The 10,776-nt window shown below is 32.5% G+C and overlaps 1 protein-coding gene across 5 annotated transcripts; it reads right to left on the bottom strand.

Annotated features, from left to right (window-relative positions):
- Nucleotides 1–475: 475 nt before the first annotated feature.
- On the bottom strand, nt 476–7,017 carry LOC122317902 (UPF0481 protein At3g47200-like). Of its 5 annotated transcripts, none has more exons than XM_043134975.1 (4): nt 6,906–7,017; nt 4,667–5,283; nt 1,280–2,750; nt 476–679 (listed from the first exon to the last, which is right to left on the bottom strand). In XM_043134975.1, exons 2-3 carry the CDS (start codon nt 4,732–4,734, stop codon nt 1,304–1,306), a joined length of 1,515 nt encoding a protein of 504 aa, XP_042990909.1. In that variant the 5' UTR covers nt 4,735–5,283; nt 6,906–7,017; the 3' UTR covers nt 476–679; nt 1,280–1,303. The 5 variants fall into 5 exon arrangements, with proteins under 5 accessions (XP_042990909.1, XP_042990911.1, XP_042990910.1 ...); XM_043134977.1 differs by lacking the exon at nt 6,906–7,017 and having other exon boundaries at nt 4,667–4,724; nt 5,130–5,502; XM_043134976.1 differs by lacking the exon at nt 6,906–7,017 and adding an exon at nt 5,454–5,471.
- Between the last annotated feature and the right edge of the window lie 3,759 nt (nt 7,018–10,776).

The following is a 10,776-nucleotide window of genomic DNA, read 5'->3' as shown; positions in this document are numbered from 1 at the left end:
GTCCCAAAAGTTCCGTGCCAAAAATCTTTTTTGGTCAAAATTCAAAATTTCTTCTCAAAAAATTTTCTTTGGGATGAAAATTTTCCAACCTATTCAAAAGCTTTTGAGTGGATTCTTTTGGACGAAAATTGTTTTGTGCCTAATATGTGTTCAAACGCCAACAATAACATTCAAACATAATTTTTTTAGATGAAATTTCCTCATCCCTAATAATTGTTCGAACACTAATAATTCCATTTTTTTTAAAAAAATAAAAATAATTTGGTCCCCAAATATTTATGCAAATAGATATTGTAATTTTACTCTTTTTACAATTGAATATTTTATTGTTAAAACTTAAGACAAATAATAAACATAATGGAATTTTAGCCAAATTTGAATGGTCTCCCTTTTTATGTTCAAATGTAGTTTTTTCTCGTTCCATCATTGACAATAAAAAAGAATCTATTATATAGAAATACAACAAGACAATTAATTATGAGAGCAAATATAGATAAATTCTCATAAATGCAAGCCCATTATCCAAACTGTATCAATAATAACAAAGCTATAAAATTGTATTTTAATAAGAACCAAAGACACACAAATCACTTCATTCGAATCCATCAGGTTGATAGCATGACCTTCACTCTTGTTGCATGTTTTTCTCCATTCTCAGCCCCAGCCCATGTAAGTGTTCCTACAAATAAAAAAAAAAAAAAAACATAATTTAACAATTGAACTAAATCTAGTTCCTCTTTGACCGAACTTGTTTTCATATGGTAAATCACAAATTTTTCCAAATCAAGCAACCAAAACTTGATTGCAAAGAGAACATTGATATCATACAATTCATTGGACATCATGTAAATCATGAGTGTGATAACATCAAGCTATGAGTTTGTATATTCTAAGCGTATGTTGTACGGCCTTGGGTTCAGGCATTTTATCGAACCGTTTGTACACACTGGCAGCCATAAAACTTGTCCAAGTAAGCAATGAGGAAAACAAAACTTAGCAACAAATAAATCACCACAGAATCCAAGGCCTCTCATGTGGCTCTAAAAATGTGATGAAGTTAGAGATATTAGTGCAGCATATGTTCTGTACATATGAGGGTGTATTTATACAACATTCAGAGATGAGGCTTTGTACTAATAGATGAAGAAAGTGAAGATAAAACATATTATTTCAAATAGTACTTATCTTTGTGCATGTTATGTTCAAGTTTTCTAACTTATAGCTAGCAATCTAACAAATCAATTTCTAAATATGAGTAAAATAAAATTTTATGTCCTACCAGAATTTCATGCACAAAGCTTCTTCACATCTTCACAACTTGGATGATGGAGCATATGGCTTGTACGAGAGTGAGAAGCAATAAGGTAATAACACCTGTAGTAGAAGCTATTTTCCAAGGAGTGCCGAAATAATCACGTTTCAAGGTAGCCTTCCAAGTATGCTTAGTGTTACTATAGAATGCATTCAAATCTCGAAATAAACCACGATAAGCACATTCCCATCCATCATATGATATATTCGTGCCTAGATCATTAAAAAGAGATGCCACTGCATCGTTGTTGCTAAGCCCATTCATGATGATTCCTTTTCTAATAAGTAATTCCACGTCTTTGGGAGTGTTGATTAATAAATTTAATAGCACAATGTAGTCTGTAAAATGTGAATCACATGGATAATGACATTGCTCAAATGCTATGACATTTCGATAAATAGTCTCTGTGGTATTATCAAGACCAATGTATGGAATTTCCAATGTTCCGTTGGTGAATTTCAGGTCAAATAAACATTTGCTTGAACTCACCTTAAACTTCACTCCAGCCTTGTACAATTGGCTTGCAGTATATAAATGAACAGCACTAGGAAGATCATTGCTTTCCTGTGGTGACAATAGTTGGCTTGATGATGGAACAAAAAATGTTTTGGTCAAATCAACAAAGTGTCTAATTTGTTGCGCTTCACGATTTTCAGGAAATTGCCAATCATTATAGACCTCAAAAGCCTTAATTGCAAGCGAAGTGAAGGAAGGATGCTCATCATCATCCGGTGCACATGCAAGCCTGAATAATATATCAAGAGCAAATAAAGGAAGTTGGTTTTCAAGTAGCTTCAAGTCCAAAATAATTCTTTCCAACAATAAGGGATTTAACAGGTTCTCACAACTAACACTATATGCTCCTTGGAACCTTAGTTCGTAGAAAAGCTCAATAAGAAAGCAACCATCCACCAAAATTAGTTTCACGAAAGCGTCACTGCTAAGCTTGATGCTTTCTGCATAACAACCACGTACACTTTCTTCATGCTGCTTTATATCATTTACTAAAATCTCCACATTGAAGTCAATCCGCTGCAGGAATCTCTTAAAATATTTCAATTTCAACTTTTCCATGGGTTCTAATCTTTTGCTGCCATGGTGGAAAGGCCCTATCGATATAATCTGAGGAGTGTAGGCTTCTTCATTCAGTTTGAGAAGATCAATTGGAATCCTGTAGATACAACACTCGTTTGATGATAAGGGAGGGTCCAAGCTGCTTTCAACCATTTCTTTGATGCTAATTACCAACTCTATATGTTGATTTCCATTTCCACTACTCAAAGTGTTTGCAACTTTCTGATCCAATTGATGAGTTTCAGCATGATTTTGATTTCCATTTGTGACTAAGGCAGTAGTTGCCACTTTTGGTTGAATTTCTTGACCATAACTTGTTGATTTTTCCATCTCACAATTAATTAATTGACTTCCAGCTCCGGACCTGTTTACACAAATTAAGAAGAGTACTACTTACTACAATACAGTTACATTATAAAAATATGGGCCAATTTTGTGGGCAACTTAATTAGAATACTTTAATACTAATGCTAATTTTTTCATTTAACAACTTTAAAAATTAATAGAAAGGAAGTAAAATAAGTACCCTAGTAAAGCAGCTAGCAAACAAATTAAAACCCCATTATCAGTCATTCAAAGTAAATTAACCATATCGTATTATATATATTATTTGTAGACAAATAATACCCAAATCAACAAGGAAGCCATGCATCAATTTTGTATGCACCGAATTGAGTGCATTAGTTGATGAACTAACTATACATAAAAATGTCAATATCATGACAAATTAGTATCTCAATACTCAAAACAAAGATAGATAATTAATTACAAAATCAAATTAATTAGTAAATAGAATAAAAGATAATTGGTGGTACTACAGCACGCATGCATGGGTTGGTTATGCAAGGCAAATATTTGGCTCTCCGACCAACACCTTTACGGATGAAAAGCGGTAGTCTGTTTATTTGGTTCAGCCGGAATAGTAAGCTAAAAAGATAAAAGTAATGATATCCGTCGCTTTTATTACTGTTGTATTATTTAGCTATTTGTTTTCTTTAAATTTAGAATAAAAGTTTAGAACATATTCTTCTTATATAATCTAGTAAAAAATAAATTCAATCAATCAACATAATCATATAATTTAATTAAAAATAAATTTAATTTTATAAAATTAACTTTCTTTTAAATAAAAATAAATTCAATTTTATAAATTCTTTCTTTTAAAGTCGTTAGATGAAAAATTAGCATTAGCATTAAAAGTTTAAACAAATTAATTACCTACGTACCCACCATGATAAAAAAAAACTCCATCATTAGTCATTCAAAATAAGTTAACCATATCATATACATTATATATAGACATAGAAAAATAATACCCAAATCAGCAAGGCATGCATGATCAATTTTGTCTGTAACAGGTTGAGTGCATTAGGCGCTGATGAACTACACATAAAAATTATAGAACACCTTCAAACACAAAGATATTACATAAAATAAATCTACAAAATGATATGGTTTCATGAAATTCATTAGAACTAGTACTTTATATAAAAGTAACTTTATAAATTGACATATCACATCAAATTATATCAGTTTGTAAATTTACTTTTATGGTTAAAGTATTTTCCTAATAGTTAATGTCTATATCCTAATTAATTAATATCTCCATATTCCAAACAAAGAGGTGTAGATAGCATATATGGAATGGGAAATGTTTTGGCCAAAAATGAATAATACAAAAGTAAACTCACAAATTGACGTAATTTGATTAGTATATTAGATAATAAACTTATTTTTATTATAAAGTAGATCCAAGATATCATATAATATCACGTAAGTGTGAATTAATTTTTATGAAATTTGTTAATTTGTAGTTGTAGCACTTTTCATATATATATATATATATGATCCATATAGACGTGGCTCAAGACTAACCTGGGTAATCATAATGAGATTAGATGAGCAGTCTGATGATAGTTAATACAAAATCAAATGAAGTGAATAAGATAAAGATAATTGATGGTACTCACGCACGTACGGATAAGTTAATAGAAATTAATTAAGCATCACCTCTCCTGTGGATGAAATTAATGCAAAGCAAACTGCATTTGGCTCTCACATATAGATAAAGTGATAGTCCATATGTAATAAATATTTGTAAGCTTAAAAATATATATAATAAAAATATCATTCATCATCTTTTAATTATCATTTTGTTTTTTGTTTCTTGATATAAAAAATAAAAAATGATTCTCAATATTATAAGCTATAAAAATAGGAGAATTATGGAAAAAATTAAAAAAGAGAGAAAAAGAAGGTGATGGTTAATGTTTTCCTTACCCAAACAAACAAACGCTTTCGCTTTTGGTCGCCGCGCACCGTCTCCAACTTCTCTGTACTGGAGTCATCGATCAAGAGCAGAGATTTATCATTATTTGACGTTTCGTTGATTTCACGTATCACATACAGTAGATCAAAACAAAGAGGTACAAATAGCATGAAATTAGATCAGGGTAAAAAAAAAAGCCTCTGAAATAAATGATCCAAGTAGATAATTATAGAATCAAATTAAGTGAATAAGATAAAGATAATAGTACGAACTTTAATACCTTAATGTATAGGGAGACTCACAAATTAAAGGGGTAGATCAACTGAATATATAAATACTTTAATGTGATATATGGCATACAATAAAATTGATTAAATAAAAAAAAGAAGACAGAAATGATTCTCAATAAGGTATAAAAATATATAGGAGATTATCGAACAAATTAAGAGAAATTAAGAAAAAGAAGGAGATTACCCAAATAGACGCTTTCGCTTTTGGTCGTCGCCGACTTCTCTAACTTCTCAGACAGATAAAGAGAACTGATGATGAAGCAAGTCAAGTGATCAAACCGAGACAATTAATGAAGCTCATCTCTGTTTTTTTGGCCAATGTTGTCCTAGGTCGTCTCCTGTGAGAAGACTTCAATTATTTATAATACATAATATTAAATTCTTTATAATTAATTAAAAATAAAGATAATTAGTTGTGAAAATTAACAAAACATTTTTTTTTTGTAGTATTAACAAAATATTGTTTTTCTTAATGAAAGATGGAAGATAGAAAGTAAGGCTTGAAAACCTGCAAATAAATTTATGATTCTCTATCCATCACCACATCAAAGTATTGTAAATAGAGGAGTACTTGGAACATTTCTACCAAACACAATGGCAAAATATAAATGTTCTAATTATTATTTTTACTATTTAGTTTTTCTCAAATCTTATATCATTTATAATATCTAAAAATAAATAAAATTAACCTACTTACTAGAAATGAAATTATTGAATAGTCATGGGGTCATTTTTAAGTGATTTTGGTGGAGAATAAATCAATTTATTTAATTTATAATAATTTGAATAATCATTATTTAGCGATTTTATGGTATAGCTAGCCATTAATTCAACTGATGAAGCGAATCTCTGTTCTTTTTTGTTTCCACAAAAGTCGTAGACTCGTAATTTAGAGTACTGGAGTCAACTATATATCAAGAACAGAGATTTATCATTACTCATGGTGGCTGGATGCAGGTCCAAGCATTAATTCAACACGTAATCTAAACTCGACCTATCATGGCATCACACCTGTGGTGACTTATCATTATGAAAATATCTTATCATCAATCCGGTATGTGGCTCTCGACTAATGGTTTTTATCAAAATATCTTAACATCAAGCGGTTCAGTACATTATCAATACGTGGGATTCTTTTATGAAATTTCCTTTATATTATAGTATTTCTCAAACATGTTGGCCTAGGTCTCCTGTGAGAAGAATTGGATTGCCACGTTTTCTAATTAATATTATATCTATTAAGAGCATAATTTCGTATTATTTATATTACATAATATTAATAAATTCCTAATGACAAAAAATAAAGATAATTATTTGTGAAATATTACTTTTTTATATTTAAAAATTTTTACACTACACATCATCAGCATTGCATAATTTGATTTAAAAAATAAATTTTAAAATTATAATCTTACAAATTAAATTATATCAAGCGATCAATAGTTTATGGTGTAATGCTTAATGAATTCAAACTTTTTATCTTTTTATATTTACGAAAGATTATCTTCTTTAATGAAGTAGGGAAAAGAACAATGCTTGAAAATTTGCAAATAATATGGCTGGCAAATCAATAGATAAACCAATTATGATTATCTATCCATCATAACGTCAAAGTATGTAAGTAGATTAGTAGAAAATTTCTGTCACACACCCTCCATGTTGAAAAGCTACAAAAGTGTTGTAATGATTATTTTTATTATTTGAATTTTTCTCAAATTAGACCATTATAATTAAAAAAAGAAAGAAAGAAAAACTTAACCACAATAGAGGTAAAGCATGAAAACTAGCTGTAATTTGATGCCAAATTGAACCGTTCAACATCAAAGATAGGAGTATAAAAGATGGACTAATATATAAGGCATAAACATGCACAAATTAGTTTATAAAACCAAACAAGAAGAAAAACAAAAAACAATTTTTCAAACACAGAAAGAGAAGAGAAGATCCAAATAATGCATACCTCGCGATACCTATAGGTTCTAGCTCTATCTATCAACAAAAATAGGTTCTGCCTGCAAGCAAGTCAAGTGCAATAAACAAGAAACAAAAGTCAAAAGTCAAAACTGATAATAGAAATGCTAGTTCCTTTAATGCTTAGAGATAAAAAGGAATAACAATCTAGCGCATATTTACATTCATACTGCCGTTCTAGAGTCCTGCTGAGTCTGTTGGTAGAAGAAAAATAAGCATCTCACCAGAATGAATTAAAAAACCAGGTTCTGCTTACAAGCAAGAAAAGCGCAATAAACAAGAAATATCCATAGTTGGTCTAAAGCACAAAGAACATAGAAATTTAATAAATAACCATCAGCAAAATAAGCAACCAAGTAAGAGACTCACTAAGTCAAGCAAATGTGAGCCTATTGAAAAATATTCTGTAAGTGTGAATGTATAATGATTGTGACTGTAGAGAATTGAAGCCATGAATTCATGTTGTAAGTTGATTTTTTTTTTCCCCTTTAAAACAAGCTAGAAATCCAATGAAGTCAAGTTCATTATACTAAAGTGGTTGAATATTTCATGATAAAGATTCTAAATCCATATAAAAGGCGGAGAGAGAGAGAGAGAGAGAGAGAGAGAGAGAGAGAGAGAGAGAGAGAGAGAGAGAGAGAGAGAGAGAGAGAGAGAGAGAGATGCACCAAATGCAGATCTCTCAGATTTTCTGTATGGTAATGGATACCAAACTTTCGAGTATTTATTGTAGGCATTTGCTCAATAATAAACATGACATGACAAATCTCGACACATATAACAGTTTTATCTGAATCTAAATGAAGTATCTAAAATGCAGCAATCTAAAATATACTATTTGGAGAGATACATAAGTTAACCATTTGACAGATCCTTTTGCAGCTAAGAAATGCAGTTAGCGTGGAATTTACAGCAAAAGGACCCTATCTATAATGTATTTAATTAACACTTAATAATTTATCAACTCTACCATGTGGGTAGTGTATTTAATGAGTGGAGTATAATAATTACTTGTGGATGCTCCCAACATAGCGGTTACTGCACTAGGGAAGTAAAGAATCCACTACCATGAAGAAGAGGGTAGCTCCATGCACTTTAGATGTCCCACTAGAGCAAAACACTTCTTTATAATCACATTTTTCCAGCTTTAGCTATATAATTGATTGGTAGTTTTCATCAACTAAAATGAGAAGCATTTTTAATTCTTGGCTATGCCAATAATGAGAGTACTCTGTCTTTCCCTGTTGGAAAGATTTGAAGTATTGCGAGGTAGAATATTTATTAGGGAATGGCTGAGTTGTAGCCTCTTTTAAGTACAGTTTGATACAAATGATTTATTTTTATCAACCTGCAGGCCAAATAACTTTAGAAACCAGCCTCTTATATATAGAAGAGAATGTCACACTATAACATCTTATGTTCGTTTCCCACAAGTTTTTTTTCCAAGATCTAGAATGGTGTCATATACTTGGATAATTTCACCAAAATGTCTGTGGAAAAAAGGAAGCCATTTGCAGCGAGATCACATCCGGCGAGCAAAATTTGTCAGGAAAAGGAACTAAAATCTCAACCTTACTCAATTTCTTTGATGTTTTTTACCAACTCCAACTCTCTATTTTGATTTTCATTCGCAGTCTAGTCAAGCTGTTTGCTTCCCTTTGATGATCAATTTCAACATTTTGATTTCCATTTATGATTGAAGCAATTGCTGCTGTTTGTTGAATTTCCTAATGATCTCTTATAAGATTCAAACTATAAGAGAATGCAAGCTTGGACCCAAACTGACGTTGATCATGAAATGGAAATTATAAAATTAGAAATTCACAAGGCAGATTAAACTAGAAAGAGCCCTGCAGGCAAGCTTTGAGCAAAGATCGGCCCTCTTCCAGTTCCTTGATACCAGCAATAACACCTCAGATGAAGAGTCCAGCTCAGCTTCCACAACAAATAAGCCAAATACCTCACAAGCTAGAATAGTTTAGAATACTTTTAGTCTTGTATACGTGTCCCATTCTGTTACACAGAATATTCTCAATCATTGTATATAAATATGCACTGTGTAATGCCTATCATAATCAAGAATCATTAACAGAATTGTTTTCACTTTTTCATCTTTATCTGTTTTTCCATTATGGTATCACGAGCCGCGTAAGGAATCATGTCCAAGCTCTTCCATGGCTAAAGAACAAAGTTCCTCTAAATTTTCTCTTCCTTCTCCCTCCCATTTCATCACTGTGAAATTAAACCATGACAACTACCTTTTGTGGAAGGCGCAACTTATGCCTTACCTCAATAATCAAAATGTCTATAGGTACATCTATGGAACCATTTCTCCACCAAAATTGGTTGATCCCTCAAAACCAAGCTCTAAATATTTGGCTTGGAAACAGCAAGATCAAGGCATCATGACCATTCTTATTTCCTCCCTCTCTGAAAATCTAATCGCTCATGTCTTTGATGCTTCCACTTCACAAGAAATCTAGATCATTCTGGAGGATCTCTTTGCACTCAAATCTCAAGCACGTACCATGCAACTCCAGTATCAACTCACCACACTGAAGAAAGGATCAGATTCTGTTGCCGACAACTATCAGAAAGCAAAACTCATTACAGATACACTTGTTGCTGCTGCTAAATTTTAACTCACTCTGATTTTATCACTTATGTGCTTGCTGGCTTGGGTACCGACTTTGACTCAGTTGTTACTTCAATCACTACTTGAGTGGATCCCCTCACCCCATCTCAAGTTTATAGCCATCTCCTCATCAATGAAACCAAACTTTCCCATCAACAAACCATCCTTACCTCTTCCACTGAGTTTTAGGCTAATTCCACAACCACAAACACCACAAATTTTAGTCATCGAGGCAGGGGTATATCCCAAACCAGAGGAGGTCACAGAGGCTTTGGTCGTGGCCATAATGGTGGTCGGTTTCATCTCTCCCATTTCTCCTCCCCTCATCCGTTTTGTCAAGTTTGTGGTCGCCAAAGTCAACTCTTCAATGCTATTATAGATTTGACCACAGTTACCATTCTCCACCTCCTTCCTCTTTATCAGCTCATTTTACTTTTGCACCATCCTTTAGTGACACTGCATCTTCGGTTGACAATAATTGGTATCCCGATTCTGCTGCAACTCACCATTTTACTCACAATTTTTCTAATCTGTCGCTGAATCCATCTGAGTACAAGGGCGATGATCAAGTACGTGTGGGTGATGGAAACTCTCTACCCATTCAACATGTTGGCAGCTCCACCGTTCCTTCAACATCTGGCAATCTTCTTCTCTCTCAACTATATCATGTTCCATCCATTTCAAAAAATTTAATCTCTGTCAAAAAATTTTGTGAAGATAATTTTGTTTTCTTTGAATTTCATTCATCTTGGTTTTATGTGAAGGATTCCCTCACCAAGAAAATCCTCCTCCAAGGACCTACTGACAATGGCATGTATGTCTTACCTTCCACGTCAACTTCTCATCAAGCTCTAACCATTGCTCGAGTCTCTCCATTTCAATGGCACATACGTTTAGGCCACCCATCCATGCAACTTGTCCAAAGAATAATCTCACATCTATCCCTACCACTGAAGGCTTCTCCAAACACTGGGTTATCCTCCTCCTATTGTCAAGCAAAACTCCATCAACTTTCCTATACCTCCTCTGAGTCTCGAACCACAGCTCCTCTACAACTTCTGTTTGCTGACGTTTGGAGTCCTACTCCCATTTTGTCAAGGGGTGGTTTTCACTACTACTTGTCTTTTGTTGATGACTACAGTCAATTTACATGGATGTTTCCCTTAAAGTGTAAATCTGATGTAGTTCTCTAAATACTGTTTTACACTCTTTTGGCATTTCTTAT

The sequence above is a fragment of the Carya illinoinensis genome, chromosome 8, assembly GCF_018687715.1.
Source record: "Carya illinoinensis cultivar Pawnee chromosome 8, C.illinoinensisPawnee_v1, whole genome shotgun sequence".
NCBI lineage: Eukaryota > Viridiplantae > Streptophyta > Magnoliopsida > Fagales > Juglandaceae > Carya > Carya illinoinensis.
The sequence above is the reverse complement of the archived record's forward strand: the minus strand, read 5'-3'. Positions and strand labels throughout refer to the sequence as shown.

Bases quoted from the DNA above. Each gene is read 5' to 3' on its own strand.
- LOC122317902 (XM_043134975.1), bottom strand. From the start codon at position 4,734: ATGACTCCAGTACAGAGAAGTTGGAGACGGTGCGCGGCGACCAAAAGC. The intron at 2,751-4,666 runs GTAAGGAAAACA...TTGTGTAAACAG, and splicing joins GAAAGCGTTTGTTTGTTTGG to GTCCGGAGCTGGAAGTCAAT.